At 36.0% G+C, this 23,051-nt stretch overlaps 3 protein-coding genes across 4 annotated transcripts; all 3 read right to left on the bottom strand.

Annotated features, from left to right (window-relative positions):
- Window positions 1–2,473: 2,473 nt before the first annotated feature.
- Window positions 2,474–6,597, bottom strand: LOC134661589 (uncharacterized). The gene is made up of 3 exons (XM_063517719.1): window positions 6,227–6,597; window positions 5,607–5,659; window positions 2,474–2,789 (listed from the first exon to the last, which is right to left on the bottom strand). Exons 1-3 carry the CDS (start codon window positions 6,242–6,244, stop codon window positions 2,474–2,476), a joined length of 387 nt encoding a protein of 128 aa, XP_063373789.1. The 5' UTR covers window positions 6,245–6,597.
- A 2,985-nt stretch (window positions 6,598–9,582) lies between these two features.
- Window positions 9,583–11,318, bottom strand: LOC134661587 (uncharacterized). The gene is made up of 2 exons (XM_063517717.1): window positions 10,246–11,318; window positions 9,583–10,134 (listed from the first exon to the last, which is right to left on the bottom strand). The coding sequence occupies exons 1-2, from the start codon at window positions 11,269–11,271 to the stop codon at window positions 9,583–9,585; spliced, it is 1,578 nt and encodes a 525-aa protein (XP_063373787.1). The 5' UTR covers window positions 11,272–11,318.
- A 3,328-nt stretch (window positions 11,319–14,646) lies between these two features.
- LOC134661473 (uncharacterized) lies at window positions 14,647–22,167 on the bottom strand. 2 transcript variants are annotated; one of them, XM_063517585.1, is made up of 3 exons: window positions 21,947–22,167; window positions 17,925–17,998; window positions 14,647–15,310 (listed from the first exon to the last, which is right to left on the bottom strand). In XM_063517585.1, the coding sequence occupies exons 1-3, from the start codon at window positions 21,968–21,970 to the stop codon at window positions 14,920–14,922; spliced, it is 489 nt and encodes a 162-aa protein (XP_063373655.1). In that variant the 5' UTR covers window positions 21,971–22,167; the 3' UTR covers window positions 14,647–14,919. The 2 variants fall into 2 exon arrangements, with proteins under 2 accessions (XP_063373655.1, XP_063373653.1); XM_063517583.1 differs by having other exon boundaries at window positions 14,647–15,313; window positions 21,947–22,159.
- Between the last annotated feature and the right edge of the window lie 884 nt (window positions 22,168–23,051).

Here is a 23,051-nt window from a genome sequence, read left to right as displayed (position 1 = left end):
GAGTGTAACATCAGATTTTAACGTCGTTATATTTTGGTCACAGTTACTTTATTTTAGTTTTATAATGTGATGCGATGAGTGAAAGAACACGCAGTAAGAGTTAACGCCATTACATTTGTGGTTTCTACTATAACATCACATAGACATTGGGAAGGTACTATCAGAACACCCGCTTACGTTGTCGTCACAGCGTTATATCATACTTATTTCAGTTTCATTGTTGCCTTATGATATGACGGTCGGGTTTCATTGGTATGAAGTTTGTTTTTTTTTAACAAGCTTTTATTAGGTCCACCTGTATGTAACTATGTAATGGAATCTTGCAAGTTAAATTTGATCCACTTCCCGGTTTCCGATTGAGCTGAAATTTTGCATACACATGTAAGTCGGGTGACAATGCTACCATCGAGCTGATCTGATGATGGAAACAGGAGGTGGCCATAGGAACTCTGTGATGAAACAACGCAACCAAATTGTGTTAGGGGTTTTTAGAATTGTCTCGATGAATATTAGTTGTATCTCGTAAGAAGAGTACCTACAGTCAGCGATAAAAGCTTGTACCAAAAATGAAATTTTTGCCAAAAACTTATTACCATTGCGGAATATACAGACAGGGTGGTGATTTCTGGGTCGTGGATATCTTACTATATAGGTAATAGCTTTTGGGGAAACGGGTAAGAATGAGTAATCCGTTGTATAATATTTACAGATAACTTTAATGAACATAATAGGAAATTAAACAAAACTAAACATTTGCTGGTGCAGCTTAGGTTGGTACTAAAATAATTATATACCTACTTAAATATCTAAGCTGCTTGACAGGCACGCATGATGCTTATATACATAGGTACAAAAATAAGTAAAAACCAGCCATCAATTAGCTCTTCTTCACTGCGATTTGGAACACAGCAGAACATAAATACTTGACAAGTTTCCAACTGCAATTTTTGTACCTTACTTACCTGTACCTAAACGCAACATGAATTACTTACCTATTTTTATTTTATTTAAGGTGGTGTTTGCCATGATAAAATCGGGTCATAAATACTTATTTTGATTCTGCTGATATTTGCACATACTTAATTAAGACGCATAGTGTCCATCATAATTGCTTACACAGAATGAGTTTGTTATAACTGATCATATGTACTGTGGCTTTGTTGAATATGTATGTCATACTAAACAATTTTGGGGCCTACCTCGAAATCGCGTAAAATCTGTTCCACACACATGGCCTGAAACGTATGAAAAAGCTGATTTTTCGTGGCGTTGTTTTACATTATGACCTGCATATTCACTTCTCAAGGAATGGTCAGATATGACAAAATCATTCTACATAGGTATTTAGTGTTCATTGTTGACATTAAATAACATAACAGGTAATTTAATTCGCAATCAATAATCATATTTTTATTACTTTGATTTCGCATTGCACACGTCAATAACGTAGGTACTCATATGAATACATGGACCAACTTGTTTAGAGCCTGTTTAGTTTCTATTCAAGGAAATTTATTAAAAACAACTTATTATGTAACAAATCGCATTATTGTGTACCTAAGTAAAACATCAAACACTTAGGTACTTACCCACTTTTAGTATTTAACTATAGGTATATGCAATATCTTTCAATTCTTAATTAACTACTTAGCACTTACTTCACTTACTTGTTAATTATAGTAATTATTTATATATACATATAAACAATTACTACTTATTATTATTATTGTAGGATTATTTAAAGAGAGTTAGAATTAGATTTATAACAATTAAATAAAGAATGAAGTATTTAAGTCTTTGGCAAAAGGAAGCTAAAGTAAATTGTATCTTATTTTTAAAATAACTAATGAACATTAGCAAACCGAAAGAGATTTTGTACACATAACTATCTTCTACTTAAATGTATTTACTTTATAAACGAGGCTTAACACATGCATTTGATTCAATAAAAGTATGTATTTTTATCATGTTAGCGACTAAATTAAAATGATAAATTTATAATTTTAGTAACATCATTATAATTTCGTTCCAAATTTTTAATTTAAAGCTCGAATAGGTACAAATAAGTTAAGTATGGCTGTCTCCGAGTCTTCTGTTCCTTCTTTACTTCCTTTAACTTCCTGAAAATACAAGAAATTACATTCTATTATTTATACGGTATATAATTTAATTAGTATAAGTTTTATTGAAAACTAACAATCCCTACGCCATTTAAAAAAATTTCAAGATATGAATCGACAAAAAATCTATATAGTTAGTAATCGAACGCCAACCTTGCTCATCAAATTTCACGGTAACCAGTTAAGAAATACAATCAGATATGGATCATCAAAATATCGCGACTGAAATGGATGGCCAGTTAATTAATAAGAAATATTAAAAACTTATAAATAATATTTTTTATCACTATTTTATTTCCTTGATTAACAAACTACCACTGACATGTCGTGAATAGTTTAAAATTGGCGCTTACCTAGTTCTTTCTTCTGTAAAGCGGGATGATGTGTCGGTTGGGAAGGAGAGGCAGATCGTGGTCGTCGGGCGTGTCCAGCGGCACGTCGGGCAGGAACTCGGGGATGCCGATGCCCGGCACCGGCTGGCTGTGCTGACCCTCGTCGTGCAGGTGCATGTGGTGGAAGTGCTCGTGCTCCTCTGTGGGCGCGTGCGCTAGAAGGGGGTCTATGTGGTCGTGGTGCGTGTGGTGGTGGTGTATCGTCTTGTACACCGTGTGCGTGTGCTTAATCTTCTTCACTTTATAGGGCACGTGGATGACTACTTTCTTCTTGCGCCTGTGAACAGATATGTGGTTGATCGACACGTTAATCAAAAAATGTTTTGATTATTGAAGAATGAAGTAAACTTAGTCTAGCCTACACTTTTCTAGAGTATTTGCTATATGCGAGGAAGTGAACTATGTTATTATTATTTTTAAAATAAATCGTTTAGAAGTTACCTACTTAAAAATAGACCATTCTCCCTTTATGTTCGAAAGAGAAATAAAAAAAAACGCAATGTGGTTTTTTACATGTAGAGTATGGGAAAATCTATTAACGACGACTACGGTCAAGCGTGAGTTGGACTAAAGACAAACACATTGTTAAAAACATTATTGTGTTGACTTTCAATTGTTTATAACTGAGTATAGGGGCATTGACTAAGTAACTAAATATTAATATTTACGTCTAGATAAGTATAATTTTAAAATATATGGGTCCTTAAAATTCAACAACATGGAACCTTGAGCTAAAATGGGACATATTTAATTAAAGTGACAATTGTTGTTACAAGCCGATACCGTCCGGCGGACTGGTAATCAGTGGGCCCCTTTAATACAAGACCTGCGATAAAACTATAATTCTACGAACGATAAAAATATAAACTCACGTTGATAGTGTGAACCTACTAGTCAATGAAAAATGTACTGTTTTTTTAAGAATTAGGTACAGTAACTTTTATTAACTCTATATAAATAATATTACTTGTACTAAACAAAATAGTAGGCACGAAAATCAAATGGCACGTAATTGAGTCACCAAGTGGCACCTGTCTACAAGTTTTCCCTTTAACATTGTTCTGAACATTTTTTATAAGAGACACGTTATGTGTACGCCGCACCAAGACTAAGCTTCACAAACAATAGTGATAGAACATTCACACAATACACGCTTTTTTTGGCACTCTTACTAAATGCAATCACAACAGTGAAACCTAAAAAGTAATGTTACTATTAATGCCGTAGAAATTTTCTTTCCGTTTTTGTGAAGAAGAAAAACAACAAGTGTGGACGTTACGTATGTTACAGAAACTTCTCGAACTTATGTAATACGCGCGAAATTGTAAATATTTACTTCAGCCACGCGACTCTTTAAAGTTTGGATTTATTTTCAAATGTTCGCCTATGAAAATAAGGTTGAATATAGTTGGTAAAAGCCGACTATGGTTGCGTCACACTTCAGCGGGTAATATGATCGTGCGATCCGCGCACATGCTATTTACAGTTGTTTCCGGCTGCCGAGGGCGTGTTATGTAATTCCACAAATGGTTTACCATTTTTGGATTACTGATACGCAAAGATAACGTGTTACTCAATTGTACTAACTAGTGAAAGTATAAAAAGAGACGACCAAGTGCCTCTTTCTCTAATACTTATATGTATATGATTTGATGTATCTTAATTAAAATCCTTGTGGGTTCCTAATCAAGCTGTGATTAATTTTATAAATTTCCAATCTTCGGTGCAAAATATATATACCTAAAAATAAAAATAAATAAATTAAATATTCTTTAAAATAATAACCTAAGGCCTAGAATGCAAACGTAAGTAATACGTGAAAACTAAAGATACAATTTTTTTTAGCAAACATTAATTTATATTGTCTTCATTTTTATTATGATATTATTTTAAGTTGTCTGACATATTAGGCTTGATTTCAGGAGACAAATATTTTTAGATTTTTGACAAGTTATGCACATGTTAATTACTTTTTTCCAGTGATTAACAACAGATCATTACCGTGTTGAAATAAGATTTATATGAATATTGATACGCATGTAGGTGACAATTCGTTTTAGGAGGTTCGATATTTTTAAACCAGGTTCCTCTTCTCCGTACGTCTAAAGAACAGAAACCTTAACATCAGTCTATCATAGTCTATTTTGAACAAATATATATTCCACAATTTATTTGGAACTTTTATTGAGTTACTATTAGTAGGTAACTGGTTCCAAATTCATAAGCAAAACAAATGCTTCTGGGTCTCAGGAGGCTAACACTACTTAATCGATACTGTTGAAATTTTGTACATGTATCTTTGTTAGTCGGAGGCGGAGCCGGAGTGTAATGACCCGAAGACGGAGGTGTAACGATAAAAAAATATTTATGATCACATCGGGTCCCTTTGGCTGCAGAGATACACCATACATATACATAAATTTTTTAATGAAAGAGTCATTCGGCTCTGCAGCTCACTGTGTATTATCATCGCACATAGCAAATAAATGGCGCCTAAATAAAAAAACTTAACCACAAGGTTGGGCAAATATCTAGTACCTACTGACTGCGCCAGTACCTTTATTGTTACAGCAGGTGTAGTCACCATCAGATAATATCGGAATGGCCAAGGTGTCCACAAATATCTGAACAAAGTCTCTATTATCGAGGCGTTAAAGTGCGGGTTCTAATATTTTTGAATACTTTCGCCGATCTGATATATCCAAGATAATGTAAATGACTAGACATAGCGTCTCTCTCTTACTATCGAACGGTGTCAGAAAGTTAAGTATGTAGTGTTAACCCTTACATGTTCCCGTTGCCGCGATAAGCGGGACTTACAGTAATAACATATACCAATCTATGAGCGGAACCATCACTAGGCTAGTTGGGCAGTATAGCAAGATATAGGTATATTTCCTGATGTGCCGTCGGAAAGTTTCCATAAATATGATTTTTTTTTTTCAGAAATATGTCACTTCTTTGTATGCGTAACCAAATATTACATATCCACAATAAAAAGTTTCTTTAATGTAATTTAAGATAATTTTTCCAACTTTTTGGAAACTTTTCACAACACATTTGTGAGTGCATATAATTAATGACTTTGACTAACCCTTCAGTTGAACTGAGAAGCACTGCCATTAGGACGACTAAGCTGAACAAAAACTGAAACAGAAAATTTATATCACAGTTGAGTATTTACTTTATTAACATTGATAGAATTTAATACATATAATATGTAGCAGATGAGCAAAGGCTTGGCAAATGCGTGTTCTTATTTGTTTTTCGCTCGTATGAAATTAAAAGATAAATCTAAAATTCTATTGTTTAACAGATTTATAAGATAAATAATATTAGATGTTGATTAGTATCAATAAAACTAGCAAATGTTTGGTTGACGCAAAATTGTAAATATGTCTAGGAACATTTATATTACGAAGTCTTCAGGTTGTTAAAAAACAACTATATAATGCTAATCTTTAATACATCTCATTGTAGTATATCATCGAGCGTACTCATTAATCATTGGTTTTATCCCACGTGGAGCATGTTAGCTGTAGTATTTACATTGACATAATAATAGCGCTACAAATTGATTCACCGAGATTATCTCTCAATATCACGAACACGATGACTGATGACAATTTGCGCGCGTGTAACGTGTAAATGAATTAAGTCAGAACATGCAAATTCAGTAAGCCAATATAATAGAATCACGCAAAAACCACTTACCACTGTTCGACAATCCATTACGGTGGGTCTATTGTGAACTAACAATAAAGTGGAAAGCACAAGTTAACATATGTAACTCTCAGAGCAAAAAGCGCCGAGAGAATCGTGCGAATCACTGATCAATAAGCGCTGGCAATGCAATTCCGGAAAATCACTTTCCCACACTTGCGCGAAAATGATGTGCACCTCGCTATGTACCGATATACAATGAAAGCCGACGCTTCTGTCAATACTTATATATGCCTTGCATGAATGCAACCCACGGAGGCACTGATCCCCTATTCTGGAGCACTTGCATTTTTCGTCCCGTTTCAAATGCAATGTTTTCACAGCGCTATCTCTTTTCATCGATCCGCCAACAGTGGGATCAGACTTTTCTAGACTGTTGTGAAATTCATTAACATTTGGTCCGGTAGCAATTAATAACATATTTTTATCTATATCAGCAGTAGTAATAGTAACCCCGAATCAAACTATATAATGATTACCACACTTCATTGAATAGTTACTTTCTGTTCAGTGTACCAACAATAAGAAAACTATCGGTCCAAATATTTTCGAAATATATTTTAATTATTACTAGGTAGTAGATTAGTAGAATCATATTAGTAGATCCAAATGTAATGAAATGAACCCGCAGAGAACGTTACTGATGTAATCCCAGTTTACTGTAGCTTAGGTACCGTCGACGTCAAAGATATGTTTACACCTTTGCACCATACATATAATAAGGAGAAAAATGTAAACATCTTTGACGTCGACTGAACCTATTCCAAATGTCCGAATTTAAAGTCCAGCTCTTCTCTCTGAGATATTTTTTTTTTAATTACAGCAGATTAGGTTTGCAGTTATTGATTTGTTTTCTTGTTGGTTTTCATTTACCAAATATTTTAATGGCTTGATTTTGCAGTTAATCTTAATTAACGCAGCAAAAATTTCCTTTTCTGAAGTCTGCTCTGTGCGGATTGAGAAGAGTCGTGAAATATATGGGATCCAATACATTCTACGACTCTTCTCTTTGTGTACAGACTCTACCACAAAACATTATGTTTCACCGGAATATAAATCAAGACTCTACCACAAAACATTTTGTTTCGCCGGAATATAAATCAACACTATGCGTATTGCAGTATTTGTAATAACAACTGCGTAAAAATATTATGGAGCGGTTCGCTTTAGTAATCCGTCACAGGTGTCACAGCGATATTGCACGGCGTAGATGATCGAAAGGCAATGCCATTAAATTGCGACGACTCAATCCAAAGTAGTTAAAGTAGGGCTCGATTGCAAGCCCATTATAATGGTTCTTACACAAATTTCACGATGAATTTGAACTGCTTGACCTATTTCTACTGCTATTTTATCTTAATTGCTGTTATGTAGGTCTAGGGAAGAGTCGGTTATATCTAAGATCAACAAAAGATCACCCTTGATTGTGTCGGGACAGTGACCTCAACTTCCGATTCACACTAAAAATTAATGCATAAAAACCCATAATATTTTCTTTTAGTAAGTACCTCCCTAGTTAACACATTTTATGCCGAAGTAGTTTTCGAAAACATGAAATGTAGGTACTAAAATCGGCAGGTACAAGTATAATGTGGGTCAAATATGGGTAAGTATTTATGAATATACTTACAAATATTTTAATTTTCGTCTAAAACATTCGTAATCGAAACTTCAAAGTGAACTACCTCAAGATTCATAAACCAAGTCACATTTCCTTCTAACAAGTTATCGGAATCAGGGCTAAATTATATATTTTCACCGCGCGACATTTATCTTACAAATGATACGGTAAGCATAGACAGTAACGTCATCATTAAACGAGAGTGAAACTTCTGTAATAAATAGCACTCAATCATTACCATGTTACGAGGTAAACGTGCTGCACTGACATTGTACATTTATATCAATTAGTCAGCGAGAAAGTTCACATTAGCTCTCTTGGCTTTTTAAAGTAAAAAAGTTCACGTTTTTGTCACAGCCTCACAGCGCGTCGAAGCGAGATCTTTAAGGCGGCAACTTACTTGGCCTTTGCGCAAATATAACTGCATGTACCCAATACACACCAAATACTTATACAGACATGGTAGTTATCATAAAACTATAGATCACACATTCTAGGTTCTATTTAATCACATAATAAATAATATCTGGGAAACATATATATAAAAACTCGAAAATGCTCGTTTTCCCAGAGATAAAACCTAGCTATATCGATTTTTCGCCCCCAAAAACCCCCGTATAGCAAATTTCGAAATCGTTAGAGCCGTTCCCGAGATCCCCGATATATATATATATGTATATATTTCGAGGATCTCGGGAACGGCTAAATAAATATATAAATAAATAAATATGCAAGAATTGCTCGTTTAAAGGTATTAGAATAATGAGCATATTAACTATTTACTAAACGTTGCTTGATCGTTACGTTTGGTCATAAGTCTCGTTATTATGGATATAAATTATAATATTAACAAGCAACGCAACGCAACAGTTAATTAGAAAATAAGTAAGCTCACGTGATTTCTTTTTCAGTCCAATTTGGTAATATGTATCTTTCGTAATTCTTCAGTCTTCTAGATGCTTGTTTACACTGAAATATATTCAAGTCATATTAATTATATGACAATAAAGTATGTGTAGCCTATGATATTGCACAAAACTACAGGAACAATCTACCTATAGCCACGACTTTTTATTCAGATCGTTTTTACAAAGTATTTATTACAGCAGTAATATCTACATATTTACTAAGTCATTTTGCACGTTTGCACCCTATCTACAACTAAGCACATACGTAAGTATCAATCCCTTATTTCGGCACAACAGTCCAACTACAATAACAAATATTTAATAACTTATACAGGGTTCCATTTGAGTCGTGATCAGTAATATGTTTTTCTAACTCCATAAACAACGAGCAATTTAATGCCCCTACTCTTACTAAAATCAGACAAGACTTTTTTTATTTTTTTGTTTATTTTTTGTCATTTATTTTACTTTTACAAGTGGCAATGTGGTATTTAAACAGCTTTGTAAGATATTTCAAATGAAAAATTAAGTTAAATTCTATTTCTAACTGGGACAAATGACAAAATTGATGTCAATGACAGTTCCGATTCAAAGAGGCGATTCAATTTACTAATTTAAATATCTTAATAAGCCGTTGTAATATCCTAAATCCACTTATAAAAGTAAAATAAATGACAAAAATAAACAAAAAATTAAAAAAATCTTGTCTGTTTTTAGTAAGAGTAGGGGCATTAAATTGCTCGTTGTTTAATGGAGTTAGAAAAACATATTACTGATCACGACTCAAATGGCACCCTGTAGAGGTATATATATTTTTTTTATTGAGGTTTTATTTTATGTAGCAGGTAGTTGGTACTTAATACTATACCTGGCGAAACTGAAAAAGCTTTCCACAGTCCGTATCTTAATTCCCAATCTTCAAAGAATAGTGTTGCATTGGTCCACGCGTTTGTGTTTCTCACATTGTACTCTTGCAGCAGCGGCGGATTCAGCTGCGGGGCTTCCTTCGCACGTCGGGTCATTATTTGGTTCACATAGCGACACAAAAATGGGGCTTTATGCACCCAGCATATAAGGGACATGACAGAAATGACAATGGCATGCATCCAGTGTTTACATCTAAGCGGAATGTTCTGTTCATGGAGTGCAAAATTTTGCACAACCATCATCATGAAAGCGGCTGACGCTGCGGTCAAGCCACATGGCACTTCCAAGATCATGCAACATACTACAGTGAATACAGCCTTCACGTTCGTACTATTCTTACAGTGCTCCGTTACGGCCAGTATGAAATATTTGTGAAGTTGTTCTTTATGTTTCCTTATAAACTCTCCATCGCTCGCATTGTATTCTCCAATTTTTAACTGCGTCTGAAATTATTTTGTCAAAATAGTAAACTGCTGTAGGACTGCACAAAATAATATTAACTACCAAATTCAGTTTCACAAATTTCAATCTATACAAAAAATATTAAAACTTACATCGGTTATTTCATAATACAATTTAGGTTCCGCCAAATATTGCGCGTTTAGTTGTCTGTCTAGAAAATGTTGAACTAAACGGCAGCCAACCAGACAGTGCGATGGATTCGTCGACCCAACAAAAGAATCTAAGACACGAATCATCAAATTTTCTGGCAGATATTTACTTAACAAGCCCACTTTATAAAGTTCTGCTGCATATTGAACTAACGCGGAGAGTTCCAGTATGCCGTCGTATTCCTTGTTGAGCGACGAGAACCAATCTAACATAGTAGATATGATTTCTATGCGGTGTTGATTAGCAACTCTCTCAAAAACCTGCCGCAGGCAAACCTCAAACCCTCTCTTCAAATAAAAATTTACAACTAGTTTGTTGTTGCTATCAACTATATCATTTGTATAGTAGTCCAAGAGTCGCTTTATAAAAGATATTAGTTTTGGTGTCTCCAAAATTAAATGTTCACTCTTTAGCAGCTCGTATATTACCCTAATGCGATGTCTCGCATCTTCAATATCGTGACACAACACGCACTGTACGTCTGTGAGTATCATATTGAGCACTAGTATTGTTTGGCGAGTAAAGTAAAGAACTATTTCAAAAATTTGGGCAATAAATTTTTCGAAAGGCCATAAAGCGACATCAGTGAAAAACGTGAGCATGATTGTTGTTGTCGCTTCACTGCATTCAGGTAGTAGCTTATCCATTGTTTTTTGAAAGACAGTTTCCGCCTTAAGAAATTGTCTTTTACTATACCACCGGGAAAAATGCTTAGAAGTCGAGCTACTTAGTTTGAATCGCATGCTAAAATAATATATGAGTGTTAGAGCACACAGTACAATCTCTTTCGTATTGGCTTTCTGTAGGTCTTGTCGGTTTACTCTGTCCAGAATGGCATTTAGTTTTTTTGCACATTGTATTTTGTTGTTATGGAAGGTCGGGTTTAAATCTATCGGACTATACAAGTCCTTGAGCTGAATGATTTTGTTCTCGAGTTCTTCTTCAGTAAATCTTTGAGTGACTCTCATAATTCAAATACGTTTACTCCTTTTACACCGTCCAAAATGGTTAATTTATTTACTATTGTTATAAAAAGAAGATATATATTGTATAGTAAGAACTAATAAATTTGTGTAATGACACATGGTAACGTACAGGTAAAATGTGACTGTCAAGTTACTGTCAGGTGATTATCGGCAAGTAGGGCAAGTATGTAGGTTGAGTGGGGTGGTGAGTAGTTTAGAAAAAAAAAAAACATGCTCGCCTATTCGTCACAGTCGTTACTCTAGTCGCGAGTTCCTGCCCTTGCGCAACCTCGCCCATGACGTGCCGATGGAACAAAACCACCGCTTATGAACTTACAAATTCAGTCGTAATCGATTACACCTCATTCGTGCGTCTTTTTACACTATCGTGTACGAGTATGTTCTAGTAATAAAACTTAACTATATTACGCAGGATGGAAGTGTAATCGTATAAAATCAGTCGAAGGCGAAACTCACATCCATAGATAACATCTGTGTCTATTTGGAGTTTTGCACAACTTAAAATATAAACTTTACAGTACATACCTATGGTGCTACTTTACTTTACCGCCCTAAGTGCGGTAATTGGCACAATACAAAAAAAACGTGTATAAAGGCCCAACTCGTTGCGAATTATCTACTTTTCGCACTTGTATCGTAATGTACGAATCCGACTGCTTTGTGGGGCTATTAGTTTGGTAATAAAGCCCAAGTAAAGCCTGACCAGTAAATTCAAGAGGGATCTGTTATTCTCATGTATAGAGTGACAGTTCAGTATAGTATGAACAAATTAGTTCCAGTGAAATTCCGCAACATGGCGCGTGATCATAATTATATAGGGTGATTCAGGAGACGTGAGCAGGATCAAGCCTACGCATACAGTAAGTTATAAACAACTGTTTCGTACCAGTATTTGTGAGATTAACTTTAATTTAATCTATTCTGTAAAAAAAACAAGTTTAAATTTATTTACGACATTTATGGTCACCCTCTTTGTTTTATGAGTTTTATCCATAACAAGTGCCAAATTGAATGTCATCGGAGTCTGGTTACATGCTGGTTACGTTTGAAAAATCGTATCTCACTCAAGTGTGACATTTTATTTTCTTCATACTCAAAGTGCTGTCATAACTGTTAAAATAGTTATTTGTACAACAAGAGATCAAAGTTTGATATTTTTTCGAGTGCTTATTTTGAGTCCCGTGCAAGCGAAAGATTCTATACTAGATTCACGAGCGTAGCGAGTGAATCTAATTTAGAATCTTGAGCGTAGTAAGGGACTCAAAAGCGCACGAGATGTAAATAACTTTGATCTCGTGTAGTTCACAAAACTTTTCACCTCAGCAGTGAGAACATATTGGAGAACCCGAAAAATGTATTCCTTCTTCATCACTTACGTACCTCTATTCACTCATGTTTTCTTAAGATATACCAACAATTAAGTTTTCACCTCAGCAGCTCGAACAAGGGTACTTTGCTACTTAAAAACAGTGAGCAAAATCGCATTTTGCTCATTTTGTCTCACTCAGTGAGCAAAATGCGATTTTGCTCACTGTTTTTTAAGTAGCAAAGTACCCCTGTTCGAGCTGCTGAGGTGAAAAGGTTTCATCTTTGTTAATTAAATGTTGTAGGGTATCCATGATTGTAGATAATTAAATTTGTTCTTACCAAAACGTAACAACACAAAAAAAGCGTGATTGTTTTACTTAAATATTGTGGTGAACGATCACGTCTCATGAATCAACCTGTATTCCTGGACTTTACCTATGTCTAGCTGTCTAGAAGCTAACTTTTCACCGACTTGCGCAGATCAAAGTGAGGGAGTGTCATTATATAAACGTCATATTTTCATAGACATTTGACATTATTGATGATATCCCACACTTTATCTATGAAAATCCCTTGAAAATTGGTACGACTCTGTTCCGGTATTCGTAATGTAATGTAATGAAGTTTTACTTATTCGACAAACTTCGTCATTGGGTTAAACTTTTTACTACTTGTTATGTATTATAATACATACAGGGTGGTCCAAACCTTGACGTCCAAAAAATTTTTTTAGATTCCTCACGTCGTGGGCTATCAGAATAAACCCCATGTATGTTAGCCGATTTATCGTAGTTTTCGAGTTATGATTTTTTAAACTTTTAACTTTTGTTATGAAATTCCGGGGTTCCCATACAGGGTGGCTAAAAAATAACTGCATTCCCGTTTCCAGGGAGGTTTTGGGATTATACTGAACTGAGCAAATTTTACTAAAAATCGGCTAACATACATGGGGTATATTCTGATAGCCCACGACGTGTGGAATGTAAAAAAAAATTTTGGACGTCAAGGTTTGGACCACCCTGTATAATAATTATTAACAAAAAAAAAGAAATACAAATCCAAATAACTTTGAGCGACTGTCAAGTCAGTGACAGTGTGTGTGAAAAGGGTTCAAAAAGGGATCATAAAAGGGTAACCTTACTTTGATATTCTCTACCCTGTAATCTGACCCTGGCCAGTGGCAAAGGCCGTACAGGCTGCCATTTCTCTAATATAATCGTGTGGTGCTGATGTTCTACGTATAATTTTGAGATGTGTATGAGTGTTTACTGACTTAAAGACATTTTTATACATCGCATCCAACGCTGAGAGCTTCTACTCGTAAGTTATAGAACAGTTTCCACGTTATCTGACCTCAGTGGGCACTGCCCCATATCTTTTGAGCTTTACGGATAGTTATTCTAGTTCATGTTTACGGAAGGGTCTTTGAAAATATGCCAATTTACAGGTAGCAGTTAAGGCGTAACAAAAGTGGGCTAGCCCATTTGTTATGATTGTATGGTCGGTATCATTCTAGTGAGATCGAAAACACAATGAAAGTGTTTGCGTAATTTTTCTGTTATTTCCGAGTGCTATTTACGTAGTATTTCCATTGCTTAATAGGCACCGGCGAATCGTCCAATCGGGCGAACCGGTGTAACTATCGCCTCGAGAATCTTAACAAATGTACGTGATCTGCGAGCGGTCTTATATTATTTCACCTGGACGATTGACTCGTCTACGGTCTATAATTTACCGGAATATAAGCCCTGGGCGCATTCGTGCAAGGAGGCGCGTGCCCGCCAAGCATTGTGGGCTGGGCGTACATCCGAATCAATTCCAGACTAATGGGAATCTTACGACACCGTACAGTTATTTGCACTGTTACGTTGATTTAAGCCAGTTTCTTTGATACGTAAATTGACAATTAAGCGGCCATAAGTTGATTGCGCCATTCAATGAGAGTATAATAAATTGACTTTAGTACTATAAACGCCTATTAAGAATACGTTCTTAGACATATTGCTGATGTATAATATTAATATTGTTGTAGAAAATTAAATAACAAACTATTATTCTATATTACTTTATTTAAAAAAGAACATACAGGTGTCTCACTTACTCTATCAGTCTTCGCATGAAATAATATAAATAAAAATAAATTAGGGTAAAAACACTAAATTATTTGGTGGGATTCTTAAAAATATTAATTGCCCTTTTGATCCACCGGCGCTGCACCGCAACTGAAGGTATTAACAATCGAGATACGTGACCGCGATACAAAGATAAGGCACTAGACTTTATTGCGCTGCAATAATAATTACAGATTAAGGAACAAAATCCCTATTGGTTGGATGAGATTTTGGTATTGTCGGCAGTGGCGACAGTCATTTGTTGCGGGACGGAATGTGATTGCGGGGCGTAGGTTTGAGCCAAGTAGGGTCCAGGGCCAACTTGTTCCTGTAGCTTCTCGGCTTCTTCGGGAGCGACGGGACACATGCAGGGCACCAGCTGCACGTGCTGGAGGGACACCGGAGTCAGGCTGGCGCCGGCCGGGATGCTGATAGGGATGGGCGCCATGCTCGGCGGTGCGTGCATCGGCATCTCGGCCTGGTACTGCTGGGGTGCCATTTGGTACACCTTGCGGGGCTCGTATGGCGAGTAGTACTGATACCGATAGGCGGGAGACATATTAGGCCCTAAAGTTTGAACCCATTTTGATGACGACGGCTGCCTGCTGAAACAAGTGAAAATGGTGTATTTAGTCAAATGTCGGTCATGCAAAATAGCGGTTGTTTGCATAGGTAAAAAAATGTTACGCGCGACGTAGATAGATATAAATAATGAGATTCGACTGGATGAGGGATTTGTAAGCTTGTAGAAACAGAGGGCCTACCGCGAACCACGTTCGACGTGGTACCTCCCTGTCACACTTACGTACGAATTTACAAGTGCGACAGAGAGGCAACACGTCGAACGTGGTTCGCGGTAGGCGCTCAGGTCACATCTAACACTATCATTTCACCCTTTACACTATCTGCAACCTTTATATTAAATAAAATATAAGCTACCTATAGAGCGCGGTGCCAACTGAACCGCATTAAAACAGGTAAAGTCAATATGGGTATGTGCATGTGACTGCGGGTTAAGAGAGGCTGGTCTTCATTTTGAGGTCTATTTATACATTGATTAGTTTATTGCGAGTTCATACATTAGACACTAAACGCAAGTAGCTCTCAATAAATATTAATCAATGTGTAACAGGCCCCAATATAAAGGCCAGCCACACATACCCGTATTGACCTTATTGGGAAATTCGGCAGCTATTGCTGTTAATGGGGGTTTGACCTTTACTCTGAATAAAGCCCCACCGAGAGGAAGAGGGTTAACCTCATTTTCTTTAACACACTCGTATTAACTTCAGTTATAAGTGTTATAACTTACTCAACGTAATTAAATCTCGCAAATCAATTTTAACATTTTCAACCTACCTACTCTGATAGCCGTATCGATTTGAAACTTTGAAAATGCAAATAACAATATCATTCAGCTGATTTGATGACGAAGCCAGAAGATGGATAGTGGATTGTTTTTTTGGTACTAAAATACTCCTCGAGATTGGAGTCGTATGATTCATTTTAACGAGTCCAATTCTTTAATCTGGATATTAGAACTTGTAGGTATCTACCGCGACTTGATTTGAAATACTTTGATGTTATTAATATTAATCACATTTTGGATTGATACCTACGTACGGCATGGTAGTTCGGGTTTTTTTAGTTTCGACGCAACAAAAGATCGAACTAATAGGTTCCGTTCCGGTGGGAGCCGAAAAGAGGCGCGCAAGCAAAAAAGAGAACAGATGATTGTATAATGTAAGTATCGCATTATTCGTAGTTCCGGAATTGCGAGTCAGTTTAATTACATTGCCAAAGAGAAAAAAAGCAAGTAATAGTAAGTTGTGCCTATTGTTAAGCTTGTACTATATTGATTATAACAAATAAAAAAAGATTAGTTTCTATAGTACCTACCTATGTACGAGTAGGTAACAATCAAAAGTAGTCGAATTAGGGCGATCAGTATCAACAAAATAAAAAATGTGACAGACAGCCGATCACCGTCGCACCAGGGTTCCTATGTACCTTTTTGGTACGGAACCGTAAAAATCTTGATCTTTGCGTAAAATATAAAATAAGTAACTTTAGGAACATATCGTTTCTAATGATGGATTAAATTAAATAGTACATGTATCATTTACAATCTACGTAGTTAACCTAGACTAAAGGCCAATTTCTGATCGTAAAATTGTGTCTCACATAGTTTTATCGTTGTGTTATCGCTTTTTAATAGTGCTTACGGGCTGCTTAAAATTAAGGGCTGTCCTTATAGCGTGACGGACGAACCCTTACAGTACAATCAGTGGGTACAAATGTCAGATACGGTAATACCTAGCTAGAGAACGTTAAAGCGTCACGTTACGAGAAACTGAAGCGAGAGAATTAATATATAAAAAAAATGAGCCTATATACGTCCCACTGCTGGGCACAGGCCTCCTCTCATGCGCGAGAGGGCTTGGGCTAGAGTCCCCACGCTAGCCCAATGCGGATTGGGAACTTCACATACACCTTTGAATTTCTTCGCGGATGTATGCAGGTTTCCTCACGATGTTTTCCTTCACCGAAAAGCTAAACCCAAAGTAATTTCACCAATAAAAGTATTGTGAAAAGACAAAAACTATAATTCCCGACATTAATTGTTACATCGTCACTGTCAAGAAAAAGCTGTAAGTATACTAAAGCTCTATATCGTGGCAGATTATAGTTTTTTATTAAAAAGATAAAAAGCTTTAGATTTTATTTTATGGGTGACTGTACACAAAAGAAAAGGAAATCAAATAGAGAGAACGTTAAGAATAGGAAGCCACTTCTTGAGTTGCGAGCGGAAATAAAATCTGTCATTGTTTACATGAGACGCACCATTCAGTGATAGGATTTAAACATACATTTTTTGCTCTTAATAAATTAAAAATCGCAGCATTAGCAATTCGCAGTCGCTCAGCCAAAAATTAAAATCAACAATCGGTTAGACAACGAGGTAAGCTTTTAGAGACATTGCATTCGGGTTTGGCAATTTTAGCAATAGGTAAAGTCTAAAAACTTAAGTAATTCACAAATGCAATGTGTGAGTGAGCACCACAATTATGGCATTATTACGGTCACGTTTATAAATGCTGAATCATCAGTTTGTTTTTTAAGTGATGTAAAATGATATTTTACTATCTATATATTGATACACAATAGACGTGACCATTATAGTAGCCCCTTGATTTTATTAACATATTTACTTACGACGTGTCCGAACCCCATTTTAAGAAGAAAGCTTCTGTCGAGGCTAGCAGTGCCAAGCTCAAAAGGAAGCGAGTCTGCAACAAAAAGATACCGCAATGTTATTGAATGACCCTAAAGTATCAGTATCATATAAACAAAACGGGAACACAACTCAATTAGTCCAAGAAAATCATAATCATCGGAAAGGCCCTAAAAAGTTTCGTAAATATTTGTCTTATTACTTATGGGGGAAGGTTCAAGACAGATAATTTGATCTATAATAACTTCGTGATTAATGACTTTAGAGCTAGTTTATTAACTGCTTGATGGTTTCTGTTCTAATTACAATGCTTTATATAAACGTAGTTGTCAATCACGCGCTCGTTTCAATCAGGTTCAGTGAGAAAGCAATTAATAATAAAAACCGGCCAAGTGCGAGTCGGACTCGCGCACGGAGGGTTCCCCACCATCAACAAAAAATAGAGCAAAACAAGCCAAAAAACAAGCAAAAACACAGCCATCCAATTACTGACCCCGCCCGACGTTGCTTAACTTCGGTCAAAACTCACGTTTGTTGTATGGGAGCCCCACTTAAATCTTTATTTTATTTTGTTTTTAGTATTTGTTGTTATAGCGGCAACAGAAAAATCATCATCTGTGAAAATTTCAACTGTCTAGCTATCACGGTTCGTGAGATACAGCCTGGTGACAGACGGACGGACGGACGGACGGACGGACAGCGGAGTCTTAGTAATAGGGTACCGTTTTTACCCTTTGGGTACGGAACCCTAAAAATAATTGAAGCTTATTAACAATAACCATTACTCTAGGAAGTTACTTAATGTAGTGGTTTTTTTACTAATTGAGTCAGAGTTGAAATATAACGATAATTGAAAATTTATTTGTCTATCCTTTTTGTACAAACATGTTATAATAGAATAGCAATTGACCCCTCTAGTCGATACGAAGCCATTGAACTCTTTGACATCTGTTAAGAGCCCATCAACTTGCACACTAGCGCCACTGCTAAATAATCGTGATTATTTAAATTTAACGAAATATATTTTAAAAAAAGGGGGCCGCTACGTACTGTATCTTGTATTAAAGTAACTTTTGAACTAGTTTCTATATTGCTGGATTCGTCAATTTACGCGTCCAAAGTTAAAACGGCCGTTTTTGTTTTAAGTTTATAGATTGTGACGAATCCAGCAACATAGAAACTAGTTTGATGTATTCAAAAGGTACTGTAATACAAGATACAGTACGTAGCGGCCCCCTTTTTTAAAATATCTTTCGTTAAATTGAAATAATCACGATTATTTAGCAGCACAGGTGGCGCTAGTGTGCACGTTGATGGGCTCTTAAAGTTCAAATTTAAAAAAAGTTTCGCATTGGTTATCTAGTGAGTATCGTAAGGGTGCATTATTATTTAGTAATTGATACTAGTTAAAACTGCCTACTCAATGAATCTGTTTTTTTTTAAGTTTGAGAGACTGATTATTTTCGGATACACCTGTACCCCATCTGGACATTTGGACCTAATAAATGTATAAGCATCAGTATCATTAATAAAATTAATTGTTCCCATACGAGTACCTACAGCTAGCGGAAATAAGTTAGTAACAGGGGTCTCCCTACAAGTTGTCGTGTACTTATACTACTTATAACTAACTGATTACCTATTCGCAGAAAAAGGAAGATTGTATCGCGTAACAATTTCATTCTTCTCGTTAGTTAATTTAGTTTTCAACCTGTTTGTGGGATAAACTATGTATCGAGTTATTCCAACTACATTTCCTTAATAACAGTGATTTGCCAGAACATTATAAAGTAATTTGTGTCGGTCCGTGAATAATCTTTAAATGGGCCGAGCGAGCCCCGGTTCGTAAATTTATATTACCCTAGTCCCGGCCGGGCCATCGGCAGTCCTTTAAATTCAAAGTTATTCCACTTTAAAATATGTGTGCTATTAACAAGAATTATAATTACATGCTACATGCTTAGTTTATTCTTAAAACATTTATTTGTAATATGTAGGTAGGACCTACCTACTCGAAAACCCGGTCGATATAATAAAAATGCACCTAACTATCAATCAATTATATAGTTAACTAATGAAAAATTACAAAAATGCTGATAAAACTAAAATAAGAAGCTCATAAAAGTTATAAAACACTCATAACATAAAATAAATTAAGTAAATCAATCTACCTAAGTGTAAGGCCTGAGTGGACGCTCGAAGCGGAGCGTTCGGCGGGGCGTGCAGCGTGGCGTCGAGCTCCCAAGTGATTTGAGCAGCGTGCACTAAGGCTGCTCCTATACGTTTGCATTTGTTTAACATGCACGCCGCACGCCCCGCCCCGCTGCACGCCCAAGTCGAGCGTCCACTCAGGCCTTACACTAAGCGTAAAATCTTGGTAAAGCAAAAAGAATGATTTCTAACTAGACCTTGTAGTTTTCGATAGGTGCCTACCTAATTTAAAATCAGAACTAAACTAAACTGATTATAAGTATTTGTTTTTGTGTGTTCTCAATCCTTAATGCCGAAGAAAGTACAAATTAAATGATGACGTGATAGATGACATTACAATAGCCTAAAGTAAGTCAGCATGTCACAACGAAGTGCAGTGGGCAGTAGCCGACCGCATGACTTGCAACAGTGCTAGAATTGCTCGGTTGAACTCCTACAATACACCATCATTAAGGGAAGGTAAACAACAACATAGCCAGCGACTTTTTGGATCGTATAAAAAGTTATTCATTGATTTATTTTGATTAATACGACTATCAAGTTATAAATAAGTATCATTTATGTCTTATTCTCTTATTGTTTTATTTTGGAAATGATTTAGTTAAGAGTTAGGTGCCTAATTGCCTATGAGATATTATACAATAATGTCAATAATATAAGTACTAAGATATATAATATATGTAGTATGGTAGGGCAAGGTACCAGATCTGGGGTATGATAAATAGGTACCCCAGATATACAAGTATCTATTATATTATAAATTTATTTATCTGTCTTGGTAGGCGTCGGTCTTTGCGTGCTGTGGTGTAAATGTTTGATTTTATACGTCCTTATAAGTTATGGTGACATAAATAATAAACTTTGTTATTACAAGTGAAAAAGGTTTTAAAAGTTCTTACACAAAAATAGTTATATGTTTTACAAGGGGGCAAAGTTGTTGTTTAACCGCTCGTGCTAATATTGATACCCGAGCAAGCGAAAGATTCCAAAATTGAACCTTATGCGTTGCGAGGGTTTCAAAGCACGAGGGTTAAACAAAATTTGCCCCCGAGTGAAACACAAAATTTTTCACCACACCAACCCGAAGCAAATATTAAATGTAAAATATCAAACAAAATCAAACCAAATCAAATTCAAATGAATGTTATTAAATATTTATCATCAAAAATCATCATTTAAAATTCAATTCTACCAGCAAACATAAGAAAACAACTCAAAATTTGCATTTGATTACTTTGCCTCACATGTGAATTACTGATAGCAAAGTGCAACTTTGCTATCCGTTTTTGAAGGGCAAAGTAAGCCTTTCCAAGCTGGTGTGGTGAAAACACTATTGTTTATTTGTACAATATATAATGCACATAATATCATATTCGCAAGTAGGTAGGTACCTACCTAAACATGTTAGAGCATACCTAGTTACTTTATCAAAATGTTTTTGTTAGAACTTTTAACAAGTCTCTAAAAATTACTATAATAGGTAGATTAAAGCAGCTTGTATTTCTTGTATTTCGCGGTAGCTATCATCTTGAACAATGTTAGAGTTTTCTATAGAGTTGAGGTAGCTTTGTACGTATCGATACTCCCTCGTTTTTACTAGAAAAAGTTTTAGGTATTTTTATTGTGTTTGATAAGGTCATAAACTTTATATTTATAGTACCTATTATTTGACAAAATTGTTGAATATTTAAAATAAAATAATAATTTATCGCGTTCCTAATGTCACAAGCATTAACTTTAGTTATTGCACAATATATTAAATATATAATAATTTGAAACAAATACAACTTACCGTTCCTGTCATATCCGGAAACATTGCACTGCCGTAGAGGATACAGATGCGAGCAAAACGTTCACCGTTTACAAAGTCGAAGCCAGGAGTGGAACAGCGAGGGTTCAGGAGGCTCCACACTAGTTATTCGGGAGCGGAGAGGCGCGCACCCTGGTCAAGCGCGGAATGACTGATCCCAGAGGTCCACTCGTTTTTTATACACGGTTTCAGAAACATTCCGTCCCTAAAAGCCGGTCCCCGACCCCGTCCGGACGTATAATAATAATCTTATTAACTTATCTATGCCTCTATCTTTACTTAAAACGTACCGTTATACTAGCCCGATTTTAAGAGGGAGTTTCGTAGACACAGACCACTTAAGATAATTTCACACTTTTTTGGTGAAGCGGCTAGTGTTTTGACGTGGGTGTTGTATGTGGGGTCGGGGGGTCGCGCTCCGCCGCGGGCGGAAGGATGCGTCGCCGCCGTGTCGAATGGCCGACGTTTCCATTACCAGCCTTCCGACACCCTGGCCCAACATGACTTGCAACTCTGACCCAATAGCACTTTAAGCGCCCCTCAATACGACATTTTTAAGCACCTAACTTGTCTATAAAGGCTACATGATGTAGTAGGGTATGCAAAAATACATATTTTGCGTAAAATTTCTATAGGAAGCTCTCCTGACGACTCGGAGAGAATCTGTAAAATTATACGTAGTTAAGTACCAACTTAAAATTTTGTTGGATATCTATTAGGCTGTGACATATTATGTTAATTTATTAAAATCGACAACACTTGTAAGATTACCTCCATACTCAAAAGTCCCGTTACTTATAAGATGCATACAAATTAACATTCCCCTTTCTGATCGATATCAAAGTAACGTGCTATGATTTATAGTGGGGGCTGGCGTAGATATCGGTCAGCAGGGACAGTTTACGACCAGCTGTCGCCGTCATTATGGACTACCTATCGGACGTAATGGATGCGCACCCACTTTAAGACATTGCCGCATTAAGAGGAATCATTAGCAGTCATTTTTACATACGTACCGACTACTTCCTCTCTAGTTTTTAACCATAAAGCCATGATATTTTAAAATACAATCAACGGACAGTTTTTG

This window comes from Cydia amplana, chromosome Z (genome assembly GCF_948474715.1).
Source record: "Cydia amplana chromosome Z, ilCydAmpl1.1, whole genome shotgun sequence".
NCBI lineage: Eukaryota > Metazoa > Arthropoda > Insecta > Lepidoptera > Tortricidae > Cydia > Cydia amplana.
Note: the sequence above shows the minus strand (reverse complement) of the source record. Positions and strands in the feature narration are given on the sequence as shown.

What these genes read in the sequence shown, in the direction of transcription:
- LOC134661589 (XM_063517719.1), bottom strand. An exon ending in CTTCTCAGTTCAACTGAAGG is followed by an intron (nt 2,790 to 5,606) that starts GTTAGTCAAAGT and finishes ATCTGTTCACAG; the next exon opens with GCGCAAGAAGAAAGTAGTCA.
- LOC134661587 (XM_063517717.1), bottom strand. Translation starts at nt 11,271, where the DNA reads ATGAGAGTCACTCAAAGATTTACTGAAGAAGAACTCGAGAACAAAATC. An exon ending in TGTATTATGAAATAACCGAT is followed by an intron (nt 10,135 to 10,245) that starts GTAAGTTTTAAT and finishes AAATAATTTCAG; the next exon opens with ACGCAGTTAAAAATTGGAGA.
- LOC134661473 (XM_063517583.1), bottom strand. Translation starts at nt 21,970, where the DNA reads ATGTTTCCGGATATGACAGGAACG. An exon ending in TTCCGGATATGACAGGAACG is followed by an intron (nt 17,999 to 21,946) that starts GTAAGTTGTATT and finishes TTTTTGTTGCAG; the next exon opens with ACTCGCTTCCTTTTGAGCTT. An exon ending in AAATGGGGTTCGGACACGTC is followed by an intron (nt 15,314 to 17,924) that starts GTAAGTAAATAT and finishes CACTTGTTTCAG; the next exon opens with CAGGCAGCCGTCGTCATCAA.